This window comes from Mesocricetus auratus, unplaced genomic scaffold (genome assembly GCF_017639785.1).
Source record: "Mesocricetus auratus isolate SY011 unplaced genomic scaffold, BCM_Maur_2.0 Super-Scaffold_100006, whole genome shotgun sequence".
Lineage (NCBI taxonomy): Eukaryota > Metazoa > Chordata > Mammalia > Rodentia > Cricetidae > Mesocricetus > Mesocricetus auratus.
Window position 1 is genome coordinate 12,749,693 of NW_024429190.1, and position 24,457 is coordinate 12,774,149.

Sequence of the window (24,457 nt, forward strand, 5' to 3'; positions counted from 1 at the left end):
TGAGCTTTCAGGCGAAATCTCTACCTGGTGTAAAGCTGACTCCCATCAGCCCCCTCCACCATGTGACCTCTGTGACCAGGTGCCTGTCCCCTCCTGAGGCCTGTTTGTTCCTACACAGAATGCAGGGATAGGACTTCCTGGGCTCCTGAACCAGAGCCCTTCCTGGATTGTGTCAAACAAGCTAAGTCCTTGACCCTCGGGCCTCTGGAGGAGTAAAGTCCATGAGAATTCCAGGGCTGTGGTTGCAAGAGAGGTGACGCAACCAGATTCCATGGGACATGATCAGGCGTGACCGTGTGATGGAGAAAGAGGGAGACGGGAGTGAAGGGTGCCATTTCTGTACACCCCTCTGCCTGGCAGGCCTCACTCTGGCAGAGAGCACACCTTCCCTGCCTGCCACTCGAATGAGTAGCACGGTGTACTCTCAGGCACTCCCGGGGAAGGAAACACCTCAGACTGACATTTACAGAAGACGTAAATTAGGGAGTGGTCTTTTGTCTAGTGCGGGTGAAGTCACAGCACCACACATTTATCAGTAGGAGCTCTTGTCACTGAGCTATGTTACTCAGCCCCCACCCATCTTTAAAGGAATTCCCTAGTATAAAATGTCCTGCAGTGTCTTACATTGGTTTAGTGAGCTTGGTTTCTACATTATCTCTTGAAGAAAACAAGGACATCTTTGCGTTGTAAAGCAAACTATGTGTAAAAAGAAAACTCAATTTAGCAGTGAGCTTTGGCAGCCTCCTTCAGCCTTCTGAGATTCTTTTTATCCAAAAAATGAAGGGCTCAGGTGAATGGCTCCCAACTGTACCTTTTTTTTTTTTTTTTTTTTTTGGTTTTTCGAGACAGGGTTTCTTTATAGGTTTGGAGGCTGTCCTGGAACTAGCTCTTGTAGACCAGGCTGGCCTCGAACTCACAGAGATCCGCCTGCCTCTGCCTCCCGAGTGCTAGGATTAAAGGTGTGCGCCACCAACGCCCAGCTCCAACTGTACCTTTTTGGCTACTCTGAGGCATGCAAACTTTCCTTCCCCTCCCCGAGAGAGCAAGCCCTCTGTGAAGCTACACAGATTACCTGACCCACCAGCCCCCCTGGCTTTGGCAGGAGTGGTACCAGTGCACACTGTTGCTGAGAAGAATCTAGGTAGATGTCCGGCGGTTTCTGTAAAAACAGGATAACCGCATACTCCACAAGAGTATGTTTGCAGGCAACTTCAATCTGCAGGGTCTGCAAGGAGAAGCAGCATGGCGCTGTGGTGGTGGTGCAGCCAAGTCCCTAGGCTCCTGTCATACTTGCCCTTGTGGACCCTGGAAGACAATTGGCACCCCTACATTGTGGTACCCTTAGGTTATATAGCTTCTTTTTCTTTTTCTCAGCCTAGTCCAAACTCAGAAACTAGAGGCTGACAGCAGCAGCCAGAGCTGCTTCTTGGAGAGATTGGAGTTTATCCAAGTAAATCCACCCACGTGATGGCTCTTTTTCCCTTACTCCATGGGTTGAGAACTTACCTGTAAGCATCGCTCCAACTGGGATGTGTGTGAAGGTGGGGCCTGTATCACTTGGCTTCTCCCAGCAGCATTTATCTGGCCGGTTGGTCCTTATGTGCTGTAGATGCATAGTAATGAGGCCCTGATTGCTAAGACTATAGAAAATTCATCTCAAGACCTTCCTTTTCTGCTGAGAAGACTGCTTGCTTCTAGGTAAGCAAATCTGCATTCCTGGGCACGGCAGGGAAGAGGATCCGTCTCCATTGGTCCTTGCTGTTCTCAAACTGGAGAAATCTTCCATGAGCATAACATGGACATTTCTTTCACCTGATGTCAGTTTCATAGCAATAATGAGAGTCATTAAGTAACCAGCTTCAGTGACAGGTAATGGTTACCTGTGAAAATCTCAGCTGATCATTGATTCCTTCTCTGCAGATTCAGGTCCGAGTGAAGTAGCACCATGTTCTCATCCACCCTTTGTCTGCCCAGGCCATCTGTAGTGTGTTAGAAGAGCCGTTCAAAGGCTGTCCTTAGGTACTGCTTCTGTCTGTGGTCTCCTGTGTGTCTCCGAGGTTTTTAGCACTATATACCCTGGATTTCAGGAGCCCTGGTTTCTAACCCACCACTATTGCCTCCTAGCTAGGTGCTCTGAGGTCTGCGGCCAGAGATGACTGACCTATTTGAAGCTTTCAAAAATTGAAAGCTGAGGGGAGAAAAGGCCATGGCTTATGAGACTCTGAGGTGGGACATCTTTGAATGGTGCCTCATTTCCATAGTGTGTTTTAGATTCTTTAACAGACACTACCACTGGAGAACAGAACAAAATGAGGTGAATTAGTGATATCCATTACACTATTTGAGCTAAAGGAGAGGCACCATCCAGGGCTAACACTCAAACGTGAGCTGTCATGGTTCCTGTCTCCTGAAGCCTGGCAGTTAAGACGTGCTGTGTCTCTGAGGTAAGCTGCAGTGGAGATGGCTTCCTAGTCAAGTACACACGGATTCAGGGCCCGACCCCACCACTTCCGTGTTGAACGGCTAATAGCAGATATTGCTAATACCTTAAGATAGCACTTTAAAGTCTTCAGTGGCCTGACAGTCCTGCCGTATTCTTTGGCAAAAATAGAGCTTCAGGGACCTACAACTAGTCCGGTCAGCTGCTCGCCATCCTGTACTTGAGGCACCTGTGGCAGTATCTGGCTGTTCTCTCTACAAAGGCATTCCATGACACACGACACATCACATTGGTGATGTCCTTCTCCAGCCAGGTGTGCTTCCCAGCAGGTTGGTGGCTGTCTGCTGCATGCCTACACGTGTTTCTCTGCCTGTTCCCTTGCCTGGCAAGAGCTCCTTGCAGTGAACAAAAGCAGGATATTGGCAGTAGAAAGGAGGGTGTGTTCTGGTGCTCCCATGCCCTGAGGTGGCGCGCATACCATTGTGAGGGTGTCACAGAGCCCAGGCCTGCAGTTGGGTACGGATATGCCTGCACCAGGCTTTCACTGCCGTTCACAGCGGAGGCGAAGGCCGGGTCTGATGCCACGGAGTGCTTGTACTCCCACCTTGGCTCATGGTTCCTGACGCTCCTGCACCACTTTCAGTTTGAAAACACTCGCTGAAGGCCCGCTCTGCCTAGCCCTTGGCCTGGATGCTGAGTGTATGTACCAAGGCGGAATAGGACACTGTCTCTCCTCGCAAGGACTTCACAGTCTGATGGAAGAGAAGGGTGCTTACACAGGACATTACGTCAGGAGGTGGGAAGGCAAGGAAACCCTTGCTTCTAGTGCTGGCTCCCCTCAAGGTGCCTTGCAGTCAGCCACTCTGAGTCTGGTGACCATGGTACTATTTGACAAGGGAAACATAAAGGGGCTAGCCCAAGGTCAGGAAGGTGGTGGATGGTAGTTCTGAGATGGGGACCTCAAGTAACTTCCCAGCATTTCTAGGAGCACAATTTCATATCAAACTTCCGATTCCTGACTGGGCGGTGGTGGCGCATGCCTTTAGTCTCAGTACTCAGGAGCCAGAGACAGGGGGATCTCTGAGTTGAAAGCCAGCCTAGTCTGCATAGTAAGTTCCAGAGCAGCCAGGAGTACATAGAAAGACCGTGTCAGTAAAAATAAAAACAAACACAAGTTTGTAAAGCTACCTAACTAGTACAGTGACTATCCAATGGCATGAGCCATCACCTTTAACTTTGGTTAACATTTGTTCTGTCGCTGCTGTACTGGACCTTTTATATAAGCTGTCTGCGAATTTATACATGCTGTCTCATTGATTTTCACAGCAGTGTATTTATAGGTGAGGAACTGATTAGAAAAGTAATTAGTAAGTAGCAGAACTAGGAGCCCTACCAAGGGGCTATAGCATGTGACCTCTAAGAAGTAAGAATATGTAGCCAGTGTAGGGAAGATAAAGCCTTTGCCACTTTTTTTTTCCTCCTTTGAGACAGGGTTTCTCTGTGTAGCCCTGCCTATCCTGAAACTCATTTGTAGACCAGGCTGACCTGGAACGGAGCCTCCCTAGTGCTGGGATTAAGGGTGTGTGCCACCACTGCCCAGGAGTCTGTCCACACAGCTATAGGTGCCGACAGTCCCAGCTACTAGAGAGGTTTAGACAGAAAGATCTCTTGGACCCAGAACCGGGCTGGGCAGTAAAATAAGACCCATCTCAATAAAGAAGAGTCTAACGGAAAGAAAGGAAGTATGTTAGCTGGGTGATTCTGAGCTGTGTGGTGGGAGGCTTAGAAAGGAGATGGGCGGGGCCAGTGCAGACACAGCTTGAGAACCTACACTGACTGAACTAGCCCAGAGGATGGCTATTACTCCTAAGGCTAAGAAAATGAGCTAAGTTCACTAGGCATGGTGGTGCCCACCTTTGATCTCAGCACTCGAGAGGTGAAGGCAGGTGGTTCTCTGTAAGTTCAAGGCCAGCCTGGTTTGCAGAGAGAATTCCAGGACAGCCAGGATTACATAGAGAGACTCTATCTTTAAAAAAAAATCGACAGATTTCATCATATGATTTAAATGTAATCTTAATTAAAAGCACATTTTTATTATGAACTTTATTAAGCAGCTCACATGTCAATATAAAATCACACCAGAGGGTCCTTTTTTTAAAGCTCTTTATGGGGGCTGGAATGATGATGGCTCTGCATTTCTTGCTTTTGTGGAGGGCCAGGTTTCAGGTCCCAGTGTCACTTGGCTGCTTCCAGGAGATCTGACACCTTCTCATTTCCACAGGCACTAGACACATGGTACACAGGCACACATCAAGACAAACACTCACATAAATGAAAAATAAACTATGAAAAGGCCTTAAGTTGTCAAGAAAATAAAAAAAAAACAACTGGCTAATTACAATATTAAAAGTCATGGCCAGGCAGTGGTGGCACATTTCTATAATCCCACCACTTGGGAGTTGGGGCAGGCAGATCTGAGTTTGAGGCAAGCCTGGTCTATAGATTGAGTTACAGGACAGCCAGGGCTACACAAAAAAAAAAAAAAAAAAAAAAAAAGTCTATGTGTTCTCTATTCTGAAACTGTTTTGAAATTTACAACTCTAATCAAATGGGCTTTTTTTCAATTATTGTCAAGTAGTTTGAGGCCAATTTAGCCAACACGGTGAGAAATAATAGAAGTATCAGTGGAGAGAAAGAAAATAATGACAACAGTCAAGGTGTGGTGGCCTAGCTTGGTGTCGCAGGGAGGCAGAGGCAGAATAGGGAGTTGGAGTTTGCCCTGGTGCTGCACTGTGCTCTTGTGATCTTGCCTCAGAAAGGAAGAATTATTATCATCGTCATCATCATTGTTATTATTTTAAAGACAGGACCTCACTATGTGACCTTCCTGGAGCTCATATACAGGTCTCAAACTCACAGAGATCATAACCCTGCCCCAGCCTCCCGAGAGCTGGGATTAAATCAATGTTCTACCATCCTCTGATGAAAATTAACTTTAAAAAAAAATCTCAGCCGGATGGTGGTGGCGCACGCCTTTAATCCCAGCACTCGGGAGGCAGAGGCAGGCAGAGGCTGTCAGTCCAGCCCGGCCTCGAACTCACAGAGATCCGCCTGCCTCTGCCTCCCGAGTGCTGGGATTAAAGGCGCGCGCCACTACTGCCCGGCTGAACACAATAGTTTTAAGCTACTGTCTCTGCCGAGCTGATAGAGTTGATTGCCTGGGACTCATGAAGCTCTGGGCTCAATCTGAGCCCCTCATAAAACCTTGTGTGAGAGGGCGTGGAATTGGCTTGTATATACAATGTATGTTTGTATGAAAATTTTTCAAAAATATTTATTGCTTTTGAGACAGTCTGTGTAGCCCTGGATGTCCTAGAACTATCTGTGTAGACCAGGTGAGTGCTGGGATTAAAGGTGTGCACCACCAACACCAAGCCTGATGAAGATTTTTGTTTGTTGTTTGTTGTTGTTTGGATTTTGTTTTATTGGGGCTTGAGAGATGGCTCAGTGTTAAAAGCACTTGTTGCTCTTGCAGAGGACCTGGGTTCGGTTCCTAGCACTCATGTGGTGGTTCCCAGCCACTCTTGACTGCAGCTCTAGGGGATCTGATGACAGTCTTAGGCACTGGACATGCACATGGACATGTAGACAAAACATGCACATAAGAGAAATATTATTTTTATTTTAATGTGTATGTATCAGGTCCGAAACAAACTGTGGATAAATGGCTAACTGTGGTGCCTGATGGCATACCAAAGCCCGCTGGTCTCGGCTCACTCAGTATCACAACTACCTTTGGCTCTTCTCTCTCGGCCCCTCCCCTAAACTCCAGCCCCTGGGCTTCCCTCCTTAGCTTCTCATTCCCTTAGAGCCCTGATTTCAACTATGCTTTCCCTTGCCTTCATCTCGGGCCCTGTCTCTAGCTCTCATTTGCCCGCAGTCTCTTTGTCTTCTTCTCTTGACCTCCCCATCTCTCTCCTCATGACCCTGTCCAGTCTGCTGACCATGTTCAGCTTACTACTTTGACTATCTGCTGTGGGCCCCTCCAGATGCCACTGGCTGCAATCTCCCTCATATCTATCTATGATCAAACCTTCCCCTTAACCCTGCCTTGGAGCCATCTTGTCCCCGGTTTATACAGGTGTATCAGCGTGTAGGTATGTACATGTGAGTGCAGGTGGTGCTCGTACAGGCCAGGCAGATCTCTGAGTCCAAAGCCAGCCTGGCCTACAAAGCAAGTTCCAGGACAGAGCTGTTACACAGAGAAACCCTGTCTTGAAAAACAAAGAGCAGCTTCATGTGACTTGGTTTTGAAGTTAGGGTTGGTTGAAATTTTTGTTGGTCATTGAAAGATCTATTTAGGTTAAAGCTTCTTTTTTAACATTTTTAATGATTTATTCTTTTTTTTTGGGGGGGGGGTTTCGAGACAGGGTTTCTCTGTGGCTTTGGAGGCTGTCCTGGAACTAGCTCTTGTAGACCAGGCTGGCCTCGAACTCACAGAGATCCGCCTACCTCTGCCTCCCAAGTGCTGGGATTAAAGGCGTGCGCCACCAATGCCCGGCTTAATGATTTATTCTTATTTTATGTGCATTGATGTTTTGCCTTCATGTATGTCTGAGTGAGGTTGTCAGATCCCCTGGGAGTGGAGTTACAGACAGTTGTGGTGCTGGCAACAGAACCCAGGTCCTCTGGGAGAACAACCAGTGCACTAAACTCCTGAGCCATCTCTCCTGCCTCCAAACGTTCTTATTTGCTTTTGTTTTTGAGACACGGTTTCTCTGTGTAGCTCTGGCTGTCCTGGATCTTACTCTGTAGACCAGGCTGACCTCAAACTCAGAGACTCACCGCCTGGCGATGAAAGGTTCTTAACTGGGACCGCATGTGGAGCCGTGTTCGCTCTGCAGCTCTGAAGCAGTTTTCCTCAGGAGGGCACTGAGCTGTAGCTCTCCTCCTCCAGTCTTTAGAAGAGGAGAGGCATGCCCGTGTTACCAAGGACCACCTGTGGACGTGTTCTGGGGACCCAGCGGCGTTTCTTTTCTGGCCCTGCAGGTGTTCAGAATGCCAGGAATCCCTCACCAACTGGTACTACGAGAAGGATGGAAAACTCTATTGCCACAAGGACTACTGGGCCAAATTTGGAGAATTCTGCCACGGGTGCTCCCTGCTGATGACAGGGCCTGCCATGGTGAGTGGACCCCTGCCTCCACCCCTCACAGTCCACAGAGAATCTTTCCCAGTTCCCTGTGGTCAGTCATCATTTGGTCTTTTCGTCAGCAAGGGTCTGTCCTTTATCATTCATTCAACTATAGGTGTCTGTTAAGCCCTTCTTGAAAGCCAGGCCTGGCCCTCCCTCTGTTCTGTGTGGTCTGTGATGACCATGCTTGGCTTCCAGTGAGTGAGTTTATTAAGTGTATGGCAAACAAAAGTAAACACATGAGTAGTGTAGCAGCTGGTGGGATATAGCAGATCCACAGCAGGCACAATCATATCTTCTACAGACACCACTGGAGTGGCCTCAGCAAATCAGAGACTCACAAACAGTCAGCAGAGTGACTCGGACTCATGAGGGAGCCAGCTGCGGTGCCTAAGTGACACTCCTCAGTGATTGGGAGGCTCCTGGCCAGAGCAGAGCATCCCCTCAGATTCCAAGAAAAGAACAAATAACAGAAAGGTGTACAGCATCCAGCAGAAACTGGAAAAAGTCAGCATTCCTGGTTGAGCTTTCTTTCCATAGATGAGCACCCGGGGAACTCCCAGCTTCTCTATAAGGAGCCTTCTGCATCATATACCATGAAATAACAGCAGTTGAGTGATTTCTCCTTCTGCTCTCAGGACAGTCTTGTCCTTGAGCTCTGTTGCCAAACACACACACACACACACGCACGCACGCACGCACACATACACAACCCGCCATGTCAGAGCAAGGGGAGCAAGCCCGTCTCAGCCAAGGGATCTTGGAAGACACTTTGAGACAAATATGCCTAGGCCTGAAAAGGGAGCAGGCAGGCAGCCCCAGAACCAGTTTCTCAGTGAGCTCAACCCACACGTGGCAGCTTACCGCATAATGTCTGTTATATCCTCAGACTTTACAATACACTGCTGGGAGGGGTCAGGTAGACAGGAGGGAGAAAACACAACGCAGTGAGGTGTAAGCCTTAAAGGACAGAGTGACAGAAGAGGATGTACCCAGGTTCTGATAAGGGAATCAGAGGACTAGCAGAATGGGCTTGCAGAGAGAGGTTCTGCTGCCTATAGCTACACTATGCAATGGGGTTCGAGCATAGACAGACTTGCCAGCCCTGTGTTGGAGGTACGGTGAGCCTTTGCAGTATGAGTGACAACCTTGGGGACATGTTCTTGTGACCACGGCCAGCAGTTCTTTGTAGCGTCAAAAACGACAGCAAACATCCAACTGTCACTTGCATAGGAACTCTAGTACAGCAGCTGAAAGCCTGGATCTTGACTGGCATCTGCAGGTCCTTCCTTGGAAAGAGTTGGTTTGGGGGGCTGCCGTCAGCAGATCCCTGATGGATGTCAGTCACCACCACTAACCCGTCCACTCCAACAAAAGTGATAGCTCACTTCTTACTTCTGTGCTCTTCCCATCTGCTCACAGGTAGCTGGAGAGTTTAAATACCACCCAGAGTGTTTTGCCTGCATGAGTTGCAAGGTGATCATTGAAGATGGGGATGCATATGCCCTGGTGCAGCATGCTACACTCTACTGGTAAGATGTCCCCATGTGTCCTCCCCAGTAATAGCAGCCAGGAAAGTGGGACACGAGCACAGGAGTCGTATGAGTTGGGTGAAGGCAATTGGGGTGGTACCCTAGGAGGGCTGCTGGATGGCATGCATCACTCTGCCCTCCATCCTGACTTGTCACATGACTTTACTCTGTCTTGTAATCCTCCCAGAGGGAGAAAATGGCTAGGAAGTGCCCTCCTAGAAGCAGCCTCACATTAAAGGAAAGACTCCACAGTTCACCCATCTCCCTTTATCCAACTGTCTTGGTTATCAAAAGAAGTTTGCGGGGGCCCTGGGAGGAACCAAGAGTCTAGGACAAGGTTCTTACTGTGAGTCAGGCAGAGCAAGAAAACCCAGACCATCTTACCTCCAGGCCAGGGTTCCTCCTAGTATTTTCCCTGCTGCTGTCCCAGCTTGTCACCCAAGTCCTAGACTCCTCTTTCTGAACAACATCGAGACTCCCAGCGAAGAGAGTAGTGGTGAGACTGGGCAAGCTGCTTCAAGCCACGTGATACCGTGGTTGCTGGGGACTTCCAGGTCGGCCCGCGGGATCTCAGCTCCCTTTGTGCCCCTCTCCCCAGTGGGAAGTGCCACAATGAGGTGGTGCTGGCACCCATGTTTGAAAGGCTGTCTACGGAGTCTGTCCAGGACCAGTTGCCCTATTCTGTCACACTCATCTCCATGCCAGCCACCACCGAGTGCAGACGTGGTTTCTCCGTGTCCGTGGAAAGTGCCTCTTCTAACTATGCCACCACCGTGCAAGTGACAGAGTGAGTGTTTTGAGAGCCTTGCAGCAGAGGTTCGTGGTTAGAGTCCACAGGTAATCCTCATGGGGCTCCATCCTCGCCGTCCCCTTTCTCCTGACCTTGGCACTTCATGCTTCTTCCGCTCCTGTTGCTTCCTTCCAGATATGTAAGCTTTCAAGCGTCAGGTTTCAGATCATGTTTGCTCCTTGAAATTATCTGGCTTGATTAATGTGTACCAGCTTGATAGTCATCTGCCCTCCCTATTTGTGGTAGTTTGAATAAGAATGACCCCCATAGGCTCTTATATTTGAATACTTAGGGAGTGGCATTAGGAGGAACTGTGTCATTGAGGGTTGGCTTTGAGGTTTCAGAAGCTCAAGCCAGGCCCATTGTCACTGTCTCTTCCTGCTGCCTGCAGATCCAGATGGAGAACTCTTGGCTCCCTCTCTAGCGCTTCCTGCCATGATAATGAACAAAACCTCTGAACTATAATCAAGGCCCCGCAATTAAATGCTTTCTTTATAGGAGTTACCATGGTCATGGTGTCTCTTCACAGTAGAAAACCCTGAGACCACTCCAACATAAGCTCTAAAAGGAACTTGCTCTGTCGTGTTCAATACTGTGTTCAAGGGCCTGCCATTAGTAAGAAGTCACTGGTTGTTTTTATTGGTTGCATATATGAATGGAGGATGAAGAAAATAGAGTCTGTGACCCCAAAGAGGGTAAGATCCTTCCCTGGGTCTCATGCAAAGATCAGAGGAGAGACTGTGACCATGAAATCCCCAGCTTCCTTTGCCTGTGGGTCTGTGTTGAGGCAGAGCATCATGGCAGGGAGTGTGGTGGCTGAAAGAGAGGGAGAGGGAGCCCTGTCGATATCGACTGAGGCTAGACTTACAGTATGAGTGAGCCATTACTGCAAGGGCTAAGGCGTCATGGAAAGGTGAGAGCATTTCTGTAGCTTCATTAAATAAGAAAGAGGGAATCGTGCTGGTGGCAGAGGGAGACTAGTTATCTCCAGAGGCGGGTGTCAGGGACTGTTTAGTGTAAGTTGGAAGAGTATCCCAAGTGGCTGTTAATCGTGGAGGACCTTGACTGTGAAGGTCCAGTAGGTTCATGAAAGGCTTTAAGCACAAGATAATACAGCCATGTTAACATCTGGAAGGACCACTGATGTGGAGGTTGGAGAGGAGAGAGGAAAGGCCTAGGAGGTCCCTACAGTGATCCAGGAGAAAGATGTTGGTAACTATGGTGATGGAGAGAAGGCAGGATTCTCAGAAGTGGGTGGGGGTTGGGGAAAGAAGGGAGGGATTTGAGGGAACTCCAAATGGGGACGATGTCCAGGTTTCTGGCTTAGGACAATAGGTGAGTGACAGTACCCATCATTGAGAGGAAGCATTCTGGGATAGTACTGTGTTTTCGTGTGGGTGGCCTGAGAGTTGTGGCAGCCTGGGACTTGGTACAAGTGGTCAGGTGAGCTTTTACTCTGCCTTAACTCCAGTCCATCTTTAGGGTCAACCGGATGCACATCAGTCCCAACAACCGCAATGCCATCCACCCTGGGGACCGCATCCTGGAGATCAATGGGACCCCTGTCCGTACTCTCCAAGTAGAGGAGGTACACAGTTTGTGTCCAGTGTGTCTTGTGGGGGTGGTACACAGAACAGGCCTCCTGGAAGAGCTGGCTGTGGCCTTTACTTTTTCCTAGCCAGCCCATCTTAGCATTGAGCCTGTGACAACTCTAGTGGCCTTCTGGGTCAACCTAATAGATTTCCAGGGCAGTATAAATTAGCTGATAGGCGGGGAGGTGACAAGATGCTAGTCAGAGGGCACTGGATGACTTCTGGCAGCGAGAGGCCACCACTGACCAAACTGAACTTTGGCTACATTGTGCTTACGACTGTTTGGGTGGGCAGTAGGTAGCCTGGGGTAAAGTGGGTTGTAGGGACTAACCTTACACTGCTGTTGGCGTAGGTGGAGGATGCGATTAACCAAACAAGCCAGACCCTTCAGCTGCTGATCGAACATGACCCTGTCCCCCAGCGCCTGGACCAACTCCGGCAAGATACCCGGCTTTCCCCCCACATGCAGAGGACTGGACACTCTCACACACTCAGCACCCTGGACACCAAGGAGAACCAGGAGGGGACATTGAGGAGACGTTCTCTGAGGTGCTGCTGCTGTCCCATCTGTCCTGTTTATTATCTATCTCTCAGAGGCTGTGCTGACTTGGAGGCCAGCAGCGTTAGGGAACCAGCAGGCCAGGGAAGGCTCTAAGACTTGTGTTGACCCAGCTACCCTGTGGGATTCACAGTTCATACACCGTGTTTCTGTGTAGGCATAGAAACTCACTGTCTACTAGGTTTCCTTAGAAATCAAGAGTCCTGCTGGGCAGTGGTGGCGTACGCCTTTAATCCCAGCACTCGGGAGGCAGAGGCAGGCGGATCTCTGAGTTTGAGGCCAGGTTGGACCGACAGCCTCCAAAACAATACAGAGAAACCCTGTCTCGTAAAACCAAAAAAAAAAAAAAAAGAAATCAAGAGTCCCAAGGTTGGTATGGTAGCTCATTTCTGTAATCCCAGCATGTGGAAGGCTGAAGTAGGAAGATGGTTGTGAGTTCAGGGCCAACCTGGACTACAGTGTAAAATGGTGTCTCAAAACAAAGAAGAGGATCAGGCTGGGACTGACTGCTCAGACTGCTTGCTAAGCAAACAGCTTAGATCCCTAGTACCCATGTAAAAAGTCATGCATGGCTGTATACGTTCCTGAAACTCCAGCACTGTGGGGGAGTAGAAACAGAAGGATTAATGGGACTTCCTGGCCGCCAGCCCAGCTCCGGATTCAGGGAGAGATCACTCAAGGGAATAAGGTGGGAAGTGAGAGCACGTGATGTCTCCGTTGGCCTCTGCATGTGTGCAGGAGCGCGCACCTGTACATATACGCTCACAAATGTTCTCTCTCCTTCTGACGTGCACAGGTGCACACACCAAAGCAGAAGATCGATTTCTAGCCATTAAACTCAAGCTAGGGCTGGATGGTGGTGGCGCACGCCTTTAATTCCAGCACTCAGGTAGATTTACATGAGTTCAAGGCCAACCTGGTCTATAGAGCTAGTTCTAGGATAGGCAAGACTACACGAAGAAACTTGTCTCAAGAAAACAAAATGAATAAATAAAATAACCTCAAACTAAACAGGAAATTCAAATGTCAAATATATTTAAAATCCAACAAGGGGGAAATATGGGACTCTTGCTGGAAACAAAAACAAATAGTGCCAAATAAGTATGCCAAAAAAAAAAGGTGAAGAAAGACATGAGCAAATGCCAGGTGTTGGTGACACACACCTTTAATCCCAGCACTTGGGAGGCAGAGACAGGCGGATCTCTGTGAGTTCCAGACCAGCCTGGTCTACAGAGCTAGTTCCAGGACAGCCAGGACTACACAGAGAAACCCTGTCTCAGAAAAGAGAGATATGAACAGATAGGGAGGAGCAGCATTGTTGGGGTTGGTTTAGTTTGGTTTTTGTTGTTTTAATAATTTATTTTTATTTCATGTGCATTCATGTTTTGCCTCCATGTGTATCTGTGTGAAGATGTCAGATTCTCTGGAACTGGAGTTACAGACAGTTGTGAGCTGCCATGTGGGTGCTGGGAATTGAACCCTGGTCTTCAGGAAGAGCAGCCAGTGCTCTTAACCACTGAGCCATCTCTCCAGTCCTTTGTTGTTTTTGAGATAGGATCTTACTATGTAGCCCTGGCTGACCTGGGACTCTAGACCAGGCTAGCCTCAAACTCAGAGAGATTTGTCTGCCTCTGCCTCCTGAGGGCTGGGTTAAAGGCACTACTATGCCCTGTCCAACACAGGTGTTTGAAGACTTGGAGACAAAGACCCCCATACCCAAAGCTGGCAAAGCCTGTGGAGGGCAATGGTTATTTTGTGCGTGAGCCCTAAGTAGGTGACTTAGAGGACCAGAGTCAGGAGTACTGTGTTCTCAGGGAGAAATATCCATAGCATTCATCTTATCTCATTCCCTATTTCTGCATCTGTGATGGGGTAGCAGTAAAAGGTGGCTGTCTCTTTGGGTCTCTAAGAGTTCAAAGTGGCAAAGGCTTGTACGGTACCAGGGTCAGCGCTCCATAAATGTGACACGCTGTTAGAATAACTAAGAAGCAGGTACTGTCTCCACTCCCTGCTCAGACGAGCAGCATTGGTCAGGTCCTTGTCGTCTGGCCTCTGTTGGAAATACAACCTCCCCGCAGATCACTCCTTACGGCCTCTCGGCCTTGGCCAGCATGACTGTGTGTTAGCAGAGACAAAGCACCCAGCACACATGTGCAGTGGCTGGGGGGCTGCTCAGACACTTGAGGAGCCTCCACAGGAAGAGGCCGCTCATTTGTAAGTGTGAGGCAGCAAGCTGGCAGTGCAGGACAGTGTCGGCCTACAGTGTTGACCCAGTGTCAAGTCAAAGAACCGGTCACCAGTCACCGTTACGGTAACTGGCTGCTTTTGCAAATATAAATGTAGTGGCTTCATTGCCATAAAAACCATGTGTTTATTACTTCAAATGTAAGCGATACAGACTTATTCAAAATTGGATCTAAAATGCCATTTTCCCTTTTTTGTGGATGGAGCCTTCTATCACTGTATGGTACCTTGAATCAAGCAGGAGTGGATTACTCTCTACAGTGCTGTTATGTCTGCAGTATTGTAAGCTAGTAGACTCTAGGTAATCATCTGTGTGAAGTTCTTGGTCCATACACACACACACACACACACACACACACACACACACACACACACCTGCACTTTGAAGTGCTAGGTATGGAATTCAGGGCAGCATACATGCTAGGCAGATAATTCACCACTAAGCTAAACCTCTAGTCTCTAGATTTCCCATTTTGAATGTATTTTTACTGCAATGTCAGGTACACCTGAGCGTCGTCCTGTTGTGTCTTGCCTAGTCTCTGAAGACTGCCTCTCCTGCTCTCACCTCTTCCTCATCCTCAGGCGCAGTAACAGCATCTCCAAGTCTCCTGGCCCCAGCTCCCCCAAGGAGCCCCTGCTCCTCAGCCGTGACATCAGCCGCTCTGAATCCCTACGCTGCTCCAGCAGCTACTCACAGCAGATCTTCCGGCCCTGTGACCTGATCCACGGGGAGGTCCTGGGGAAAGGCTTCTTTGGGCAGGCCATCAAGGTGAGCGCAGGCAGCGGCTGACCTCTATGTTTTGTTGTGTGTATGATGTTTGTGTGGGGACATGCACATGCCATAGTACCATGGTACACGCATGGAGACCGTAGGACGACTGTGAGGCGCCTGCTCTCTCCTACCTTTACCTGTGTTCTGGCGGTCCAAATCTGCTCATCAGGCTTGAACAGCAAGTTCCTTTGCCTACTAAGCCATCCCGATAGCCCTGTTACTTTTTTTTTCCAGTGAGTTCACCTTACAATGCCACACTGCAACCCTATAGGACACCGGCCTTCCTGGCTATAAGTGATGGTGTCCGAGGAGCTCTTTCTGTCCCTACACAACCACCTAAGAGCAGCATTTGCTGCTGTAGTGAGCGTGGGCTCTGGAAACCCAGGTTAGGATCCATGTCACTCGTCAGTGAGGGTATGTTAGGTGCCCATAGGCCCCAGGGTTGGGCATGCTACAAGGTAAAGGCTCCTACTACCCTGGTGAACTCAGGAACTAACCTTTCTCTCTTTCTCTCCTCCTCCTCTGCTGAGAGCTGGGAGGGGGGGTCAGGTAAGCCTAGTATCTCAGCTTTCCAGATAGCAGAGCTGGAAGGCTCACCTCTGACCCACCCAGCTCCCCGGTGCATGTCTGTGGCACTGACACCCTTGCCCCCAGACTCTGTTCACCCAGGGGACTCACCCCTGCTTGGCTTGGCAGTGCGCCCTTCTGTCCTTCCCCGGTTTCCTTTTCTAGAGTCCTGGCTTTCCTTTTTGCATGCCCAGAGCTCTGGGGGAGAAGAAACGTGTCCTTCCTGAGTCCCCTTGTCCCCTGCTTTGTCCTCTGCACATGCTCTCTGGCGATCTGGGGTGGCTCAGTGTGTCCCCCAAGGAATGGGGGCACCACAAAAATCTCCTTTGCTTCCCTCCACCCTTTGTCTTTCTTCTTCTTCCCCCCGGTGCTGGCGGTCAAGCCTTGAGCATGACAGCCAAGTTCTCTACCACTGAGCTGCTCCCTCCGCCCAGATTTTCACAGTTCTCCAGAACTGCCTCTGGTCTCTGCACTGTTAACACTTACTCTTCCTGTAGGTGACTCACAAAGCCACAGGCAAAGTGATGGTTATGAAGGAGTTAATTCGTTGCGATGAGGAAACACAGAAGGCTTTCCTGACTGAGGTGAGAGATAGGGTTGGACTTGCCATCAGCCCTGCACATAGCCACTTGAGGACTGAAACAAAAGGCTCATGTGAGCCCAAGAGCAAACCCAGGCCATATGTTGCAACAAGACCCTGTTCAAAAAAGAAATGAAATGTTGGTATGGAAAGTTTGTTGTCTCTGTTGCAAAAGGGAGAAACTTAAAATTAGTTTTTTTTCCAAAAGAAAACTTGGCTGCCAGACCTAGTGGTCCAGTCCTGTCATTCCATCTGCCCGGGGGCTGAGGCAGGAGGATTGGAAGTATGAGGCTAGCCTGGTAACACAATGAGGTAGTCTCAAAATAGAAAATTAAGCCTGGCGTTGGTGGCGCACGCCTTTAATCCCAGCACTCGGGAGGCAGAGGCAGGCGGATGTCTGTGAGTTCGAGGTCAGCCTGGTCTACAGAGCGAGTTCCAGGACAGCCTGCAAAACAATATAGAGAAACCCTGTCTCGAAAAACCAAAAAAAAAAAAAAAATTTAAAGTGGGGAGGGACTGGAGCGTTGGCTCAGGAGTTAAGAGCATTTGTTCATGCAGTGGACCTGGGCTCTGGTCTCAGCACCTACATGATGGCTCACAACTATCCCTGACTCCAGTCTAGGGGATCGGGGATCTGATGCCCACACTGACCTCCTGCACCAGGCACACACGTGGTACACTTACATACGTGAAGGCAAAACACTCATACACATAAGATAAATTATAAATAAATAAGGGTTGGGCTACGGAGTAACTCAGGAATGGGGTGCCAGCACAGCAGGAACAAGGCTCCAGGTTTAGGGGAGAGGGGGGAGACAAAGAACAGGGATGGGGTTGGGGAGGGGAAGGATGAAGAGAGAGAGAGAAATTTAGTTCCAACTGCTATTTTATTTTTTTAAAGAACTGAAGGTTGATTTTTGTCTCACTCTTTTATTATTATTATTATTTATTTTATGTGTATGGATGTTTTGTCTGGATGTATGTATACACACCAGAAGAAGGCATCAGATCCCGTTGGACTAGAGTTACAGTGAGTGCTAGGAATTGAACCAGGGTCATCTGTAAGGGCAACCAGTGCTCTCAAACTCTGAGCCATCTCCCCAGCCCTCAACCATTATTTTAAAACATAAGGGAAGCCGGGCGTTGGTGGCGCACACCTTTAATCCCAGCACTTGGGAGGCAGAGGCAGGCAGATCTCTGTGAGTTTGAGTCCAGCCTGGTCTACAAGAGCTAGTTCCAGGACAGCCTCCAAAGCCACAGAGAAACCCTGCCTCCAAAAACCCAAAAAAATAAAAAATAAAAAATAAATAAATAAATAAAACATAAGGGAAGATCCAGGTGTGGTAATGCATACTTTTAATCCCAGCATCCTCAGAGGCAAGCAGGCAGATCTTTGAGTTCGAGGCCAGCCTGGTTTACAACGTGAGTTCAGGACAGCCAGTGCTATGCAAAGAAACCCCATCTCGAAAAACCAAAAATAATAAATAAATAAGGAAGAAAATTACTGAGGTGGGGGAGTCCCTCCTAAATTAGTGCATCTGTTCAGAGCACATTTACTAAAGACAGCACAAGCCAATGGAAGGATGCCATTCAGGTTATGGGGGTTAGGGTCTGAACACACCAGTTTAATACACGCTGTTATGATCACCACCAATACCCTGAAGTGGGACTCCAGAAACCATACCACATCCCATGAATGGCTAGTTTCTACTGCCCCCCCCCCCCCCACCTTAGGTACCTGCACTTGGGGACACCAGTGGTCCAGGTGTCGCTTCCTACTCTGTCACCACAGGCCTCTGTCTCATTCCTGGGCCCTCCCACCCTACTTCCCCAGAGCACCTCCTAGAAAAGCGAGGCCCAAGGTGTAAGACCTGTAAGGCTGTTCTATTTGTATGATGGTCTCTCCCTTGCCCCATCCCTAGGTGAAAGTAATGCGAAGCCTAGACCACCCTAATGTGCTCAAGTTCATTGGTGTTCTGTACAAGGACAAGAAGCTGAACCTGCTGACAGAGTACATTGAGGGGGGGCACACTGAAGGACTTTCTGCGCAATGTGGTGAGCACATGATCCCATAATCATGAAGAGCCTTGGTGGGTTATCAGAGGGACACCTGCGCCCATTACCTGGAACCTTGAGGTCAGAGGGACCTTGCTTTGCCCTCAAAGGAGTATACTGGGAGGGACTGAAAGGTTTCTATGGCACACGTGCTGACCTCTGGAGTCCAGACCATGAGCTGGAGAGGACACCTCTTATGGACATTCTCCTACCCTGCAGGACCCGTTCCCCTGGCAACAGAAGGTCAGGTTTGCCAAAGGCATCTCTTCTGGAATGGTGAGTCCTACCAAAAGCCTTGCACATGGCTAGAGTGAGGTGCAGGGATTGTAGGCTGCTCTGGAAGCCAGATGCCCATCATGTGGGCTGGGACATTCAAGCAGCTGTTAATTGAGTTTCTTTCAATGCCAAGGGGATTTTGGCCAGCTACTGCCTGACAGTCAGCAATCCTATTCTCAGGGGAGTCCAGATCTCTTTAGCAGCAAACAAGGCATGAACAAGGAAGGCAAACCATAGCACAGGGTCCCCTGACCTTGCTGCCAAGGAGGTGCTGAGGACCCCTGAATGAGCAAACACAGTACCTCACTGCCTAGAAAAGGAGGAAGAAACAAGTTCTAGATGAATCTGAAGTTTCTATTGACCAAGCGGCCCCAAGTTTTAGTAATGGCAGCGGCAAAGACCTGGGAAGGGAGACGAGGATGAATAGGGTGTATTATGGGAAGGAGTCTAGTGTAGTAGTCCTCACTACTCCTGATGGAATGAACGCTTCCACAGGCAGGCACTGTGCCGATGGTTACCACCCTGGAATGTGTTCGTTCTCCCAATAGCCTTTGTGTCCAGTTGAAAGGGTCAGAGCTGGGGCCCTGGGCTTGTCGGTGTGACCCCTACACCTGAGATTTTAACATTGTTCCTCACATGGGGGCTCACACAGTAGGAGTCTGGAACTGGAGGCTGGAGGCAGGCAAGGAGTTGTGTGTGTTAAGCCAAGGATTCTATACTTTATAGGTCATCAGGAAGGCAAAGGGGGTGAGCCCGGAACTGGGCTTTGGCCAAGGTGTTAGGGTGGAGTTGAGGAAGCCTTAGGCAGAGAGAATTGGTTGGAGGAGGCACTGAGACATTTCAGGTCTGTGTAATTAAGGTAATGGCAGTGGGGAGGCAGGGTGGAGTTAGAACGGAGAGACTGGTTGGCAGTGGAGGGAATGGTGGTAGGGATAGCAGTCGGATAGTCTGCGGCCCTTATAATGGTGATGCCGCTTACCAAGCAGTGATGGTCAGGGGCAGGTTTGAGAGAGCTGGAGTTGTTGCCTGTGGAGGTTGGCGATGGTCACCTAGTCATCTGAAGAGAAGGAACAGCCAGAGACAGAAGAGGTATACATACAGCGGTTTGGTCAACACATGAAAAGATGACTGTGCTGGGAGGTTGTGGCACACACTTTTAATCCCGGCACTCGGGAGGCAGAGGCAGGCAGATCTCTGTGTTTAAGGCCAGGCTGGTCTACAGAGCGAGTTCTAGGACAGCCAGAGTTACACAGAGAAACCCTGTCTTGAAACCCCTTTTTAAAAAAAAGAATTTGAAAGTGCTGACCCTGAGTCGGCTGGGAGGGAAACTCAAACACATAAGGGGTCTCAAGGGAACATGGAGAGGTATAGACAGGCTTTGAGGAAGGGGTTGGCAGGCGGCCAGGCCATGTGTTACAGCTATGGAAGAGCTCTGTGGGCCTGAGAACTGTGAGGCTACAGTACTGCGGGGGGGTAGGGGAGGGAACAGTGTCACCTTCCATATTGACAGGAGAAAGAAAAAAAACGCTTCTAAGAGTAACAAGGGGATGCCTACCAAACTTGTTTAGAAACATTTGGGCAGGAAGAGGGAGGGGCTAAAGTACAGACTGAAGAAAGATGGAGTCTCAGGGGAGGTGAGTCAGGAGGTCATTTCTTCCCCATCACAGACAGGAAAGACCCAAAGTGGCTGAAGCCAGACACTGGAGGAGGAGGAACAGGGACAGCGGGCTTGAGGGTGCTCACTGTCTAAGTAAAAAGGATGGGAGCTCAGAGTAGAGTTGGAGACTGTAGGGGAAGCCTGGGCAGGAGCGGCAGCTTTCTGCTGGTGCTGGGACCCAAGCGTGGCTTGAGGGCAGGGGAGGGGAAGCCGGGCAGGCCTGGCCTGGAGAGGCTAGTGTGGCTGGGGGTGGGGGAGGGGAAGCCGGGCAGGCCTGGCCTGGGGAGGCTAGTGTGGCTGGGGGCGGGGGAGGGGAACAGGGTCTGTCTGACTCACCGGCTCCTCGGCTCCTGCTTCTGTTGCAGGCGTATTTGCACTCCATGTGCATCATCCACCGGGACCTGAATTCACACAACTGTCTCATCAAGTTGGTACGTCCCACCGCTGGCCTGAGCTGCCTGGGGCCGTCCCTCGGGCTTTAGACCAGAAACACCACCTGAGGGCTTCTGTTTCAGGGTTTCTGCTACCTCCAGTACCTTTTGCCCACCCCCATCTTCCGGAAGCTCTCAGACTCACACACACATGCAGGAACAATTTCACCCCCCTCTCCCCAGAAGCAGTCCTTGAAATGGTTTTATTAGGAAGGATTAGCTTTCTTGTCTGGCAGGCAGAAGGCCCTGGACTCGACCCCTTACACTAACTTAGTGTGTCAGGGTTAGGGTGGGGATGGGGCAGAATCCCTTGTCTCTGTGTCTGTAGAGCTCTAGCTGACCCCACTTTACAACCCTGACACCTGCAGTACCCTGAGGCTGCAGTAGCCAGGTTGAGGCCAGGTTCCTCCCATGACCCTCAGTTCCCGTCATTCCAATGCTGTGTCTCTGACGTCCCTGTGAGCCAGCATAGGGTGAGCCTAACCCCTTCACATGACTGTCCCCAGCCCCTCTCAGCCCTTTGTCTGACCTTTTCTCTTACCCTTAAGACAAAGGGCTGAAGACAAACCCAAGAAATCCTGACCCACGTGAATTGCACTCCAAAGGCTGCCACAGCAGCCTGTCCTCGGGCGGGCTCCTCCCTCTTTAGCTTGGACTCTGCTGTGGGCAGATACCAGACTGACAGCCAAACATCCAGAAGGCCCAGCCACTGCCTCTCTGTAGAGCTGTCTGGTGTGGCCCTCCTCTGCTGTGTCCTCACTCCCGTCAGTGGGGACGGGCTAGAGAATGCTCCCAGGTCCTGACCTTGCCTGTGTCCTCTCAGGACAAGACTGTGGTAGTAGCAGACTTTGGGCTGTCACGTCTTATAGTGGAAGAGAGGAAAAGGCCCCCAGTAGAGAAGGCCGCCACCAAGAAACGTACCTTACGGAAGAGTGATCGCAAGAAGCGCTACACAGTGGTGGGAAACCCCTACTGGATGGCCCCTGAGATGCTGAACGGTGAGCTCTGAGTCCCTGGAGGGAAAAGAGCCAGAGTCCAGACGAGAGCCATGTCTTAAATTGAGTGTCTTAAGCTAGGGAACTCTGTCATAAGGACAGACACTCAGAGATGGGTGTGTGTGTGATATTTTAGCCTTGGCCAAACCAGCCTCCTAAATTCCTTCTTTCCAAACTCAGCTGTGGCAGCATGCCATCCTGGGCATCAGGTGAGATCTTTTTTTTTTTTTTTTTTTTTTTTTTTTGGTTTTTCGAGACAGGGTTTCTCTGTGGCTTTGGAGGCTGTCCTGGAACTGGCTCTGTAGACCAGGCTGGCCTCGAACTCATAGAGATCCGCCTGCCTCTGCCTCCCGAGAGCTGGGATTAAAGGCGTGCGCCACCAACGCCCAGCTCAGGTGAGATCTGACTAGCTTTTGCCTCCAAAGGGTAGCTAAGGGTTCAAGCCATTGGGTGCTCTAGCTGTAGCCTCCCCTCTCCAGATCAAGAACTGAAGTATGGTGCCCCCTGGTGGGTGCTGGCCCACATTCTTGAAAAGCAGTGGGTTGCCAGGCCTCTGAAATGGTTGGAAACAGCCCTTCAGTGGCTTGCTGGTGAGCCTAGAGCAGGCTCATGGACAGAGCTTGGGTGAGCCTGAACCTGGGTGCAGTGATTTATACCATACAGTTACATCCTGAGTAATGTGTGTTTCAAGCTCCAAGGCAGGCTGCACAGACTGAAAAGATGACTTCCAGGCGATGCCCATCTTGGGATGCCTTTGGGATGTTCTAACCCTAGTTCTTGGCTGTGGCTTGGCTTGACCCAGTGCAGAACGGGTAAAAGATTTGACCTGAAGCCTGCTTTCTTCTCTTCCCCAAGGCAAGAGCTACGATGAGACGGTGGATGTCTTCTCTTTTGGGATTGTTCTCTGTGAGGTAAGCTCTGGTTTGGAGGCCCTGGCAGCCCTGCCTGCCTCGGATCTGGGCTTCTCTCCTAGAAGTAAATAGTTTGCCATAAATCAGTAGTTAGGCTGCAGCATAGCTCAGTATCTCTCAAAACAGTCGAGTAGGCACATTAGGAAGCATTTGTGACACCTACGAAGTTATGAATGGGAGAGGAGAGTCAAACAGTGGTTAAAATAATGAAAGTTTTTCACAAAATTGCTTCCTTTGGTAGACAGCAACAGAGTATCTGTCATCTACAGAGAATTAAGCTGACGCCAAAGAGCTTCAGACATTAATCAAACCCAGCTTGTAGAGAAAAAAAGAGGCATGGGCCGGGTGGGATAAATGGAAGTTTCCAGCATTTGGGTACTAATTACCAACATTGCTTCTACTGCAGGGAGGCCTCTTCTAAACCCTCCTTAGCAACCAGATTCCAGGTCCATGGAGAGGTCTACATTAGCGAGATGAAGAGAGATGGGGGCACGAGGCTGCCCTCTAGCGTAGACTTTTGGTACTCCCGCTTCTCCATTTACAAGAGCATCCCTTTCTCCTGCCGTGTGTCTGGGGCCTCTGTGGACCCTCCTGACCAACCGTCTTCTTGCCTGCAGATCATCGGGCAGGTGTATGCTGATCCTGACTGCCTGCCCCGCACACTGGACTTTGGCCTCAATGTCAAGCTTTTCTGGGAGAAGTTTGTCCCAACAGACTGCCCCCCGGCCTTCTTCCCCCTGGCTGCTATCTGCTGCAAACTAGAGCCTGAGAGCAGGTTGGTGTCTCATCTTTCTTCCCATCTCACAGCCCTAAGGTCCTGAGATGCTTGCTTTAGGTGATCCCATGCCCTTCCCTTGAGCTTGAGAGTAAGCTGCTAACCACTGAAGCCACCTGACAGCTCTGACATGCCACACCAGGGGGTAGCAAGTGGGCTGGACAAGATGGAGTCAGAGACATTAAAAGCAGTTGTTTTTCTTTTTTAAAGATCTGGGCTAGAGCCGGGCAGTGATGATGCACACCTTTAATCCCAGCACTCAGGAGGCAGAGGCAGGCAGATCTCTGTGAGTTCGAGACCAACCTGGTCTACAAGAGCTAGTTCCAGGACAGCTTCCAAAGCCACAGAGAAACCCTGTCTCAAAAAAAGGTCTGGTCTAGGCATGTGGGTCCATGATTAGAGTGTTTGTCTGGAATGAGTGGGCCACGGGTTTAGTTCTCTGCTCTGGGGGGGTTCGTATGACTGAGGGACAGAGAGGGCTTGCCTGTCATGTGCCAGGTCCTGGTTTACCCTTAGCAAGCACACATGAACAGATGCTCCACTCACCCGCACATCTTCAAAAAACTAAGTGATTAATTTTACATCATGTGACTTTTATCTAAAAAATTGCTTTTAATTGTTAAAATGGGTCAGTTAGTACTGTACTTAGCTGAGATGCATGAAGCCTTAGGTATGAACCCTAGCAATGTGTAAACTGGTCATGGTGGTAAGCATCTCTGATGCCAGGACTTAGGAGTCGGTAGGAGGGGGATCAGAAGTTCAAGGTCAGCTGGGCATGGTGGAGTATACCACGTTTAATCCCAGCACCCAGTCTCAGCACTCAGGAAGCAGAGTCGGGCAAACCTCTGTGAGTTCAAGGTCAGCCTGGCCAGAGCTATCTAGTGAGACCCTATCTAAAGGGGGGGGGATATCATTCAGTGTCCACCCCAACACATGAAAAGGAGGTACCTAGGGTAGGACCATGGGGCCTGTACAAAAAGTATCTAAGTTGGAGCAATAATACCTTAGAAGCTGTCTTCGTTACTTTTCTATTGCCATAACAAAACCATGACCAAGGCAACTTACAGAAGAAAGCATTTAGTTGGGG

General features: G+C 49.7%; 1 protein-coding gene across 1 annotated transcript in view; it reads left to right on the forward strand.

Moving 5' to 3' along the window:
• Nucleotides 1–24,457, forward strand: part of Limk2 (LIM domain kinase 2) — a 61,545-nt gene that overhangs the window by 34,562 nt on the left and 2,526 nt on the right. Inside the window, 14 exon segments of the mRNA XM_005068906.4 lie at nucleotides 7,490–7,625; nucleotides 9,057–9,166; nucleotides 9,765–9,953; nucleotides 11,439–11,544; nucleotides 11,901–12,097; nucleotides 14,934–15,120; nucleotides 16,188–16,274; nucleotides 18,193–18,291; nucleotides 18,293–18,325; nucleotides 18,545–18,601; nucleotides 20,624–20,689; nucleotides 21,513–21,687; nucleotides 22,540–22,595; nucleotides 23,213–23,370. Coding sequence (XP_005068963.1) covers nucleotides 7,490–7,625; nucleotides 9,057–9,166; nucleotides 9,765–9,953; nucleotides 11,439–11,544; nucleotides 11,901–12,097; nucleotides 14,934–15,120; nucleotides 16,188–16,274; nucleotides 18,193–18,291; nucleotides 18,293–18,325; nucleotides 18,545–18,601; nucleotides 20,624–20,689; nucleotides 21,513–21,687; nucleotides 22,540–22,595; nucleotides 23,213–23,370 — 1,656 coding nt within the window.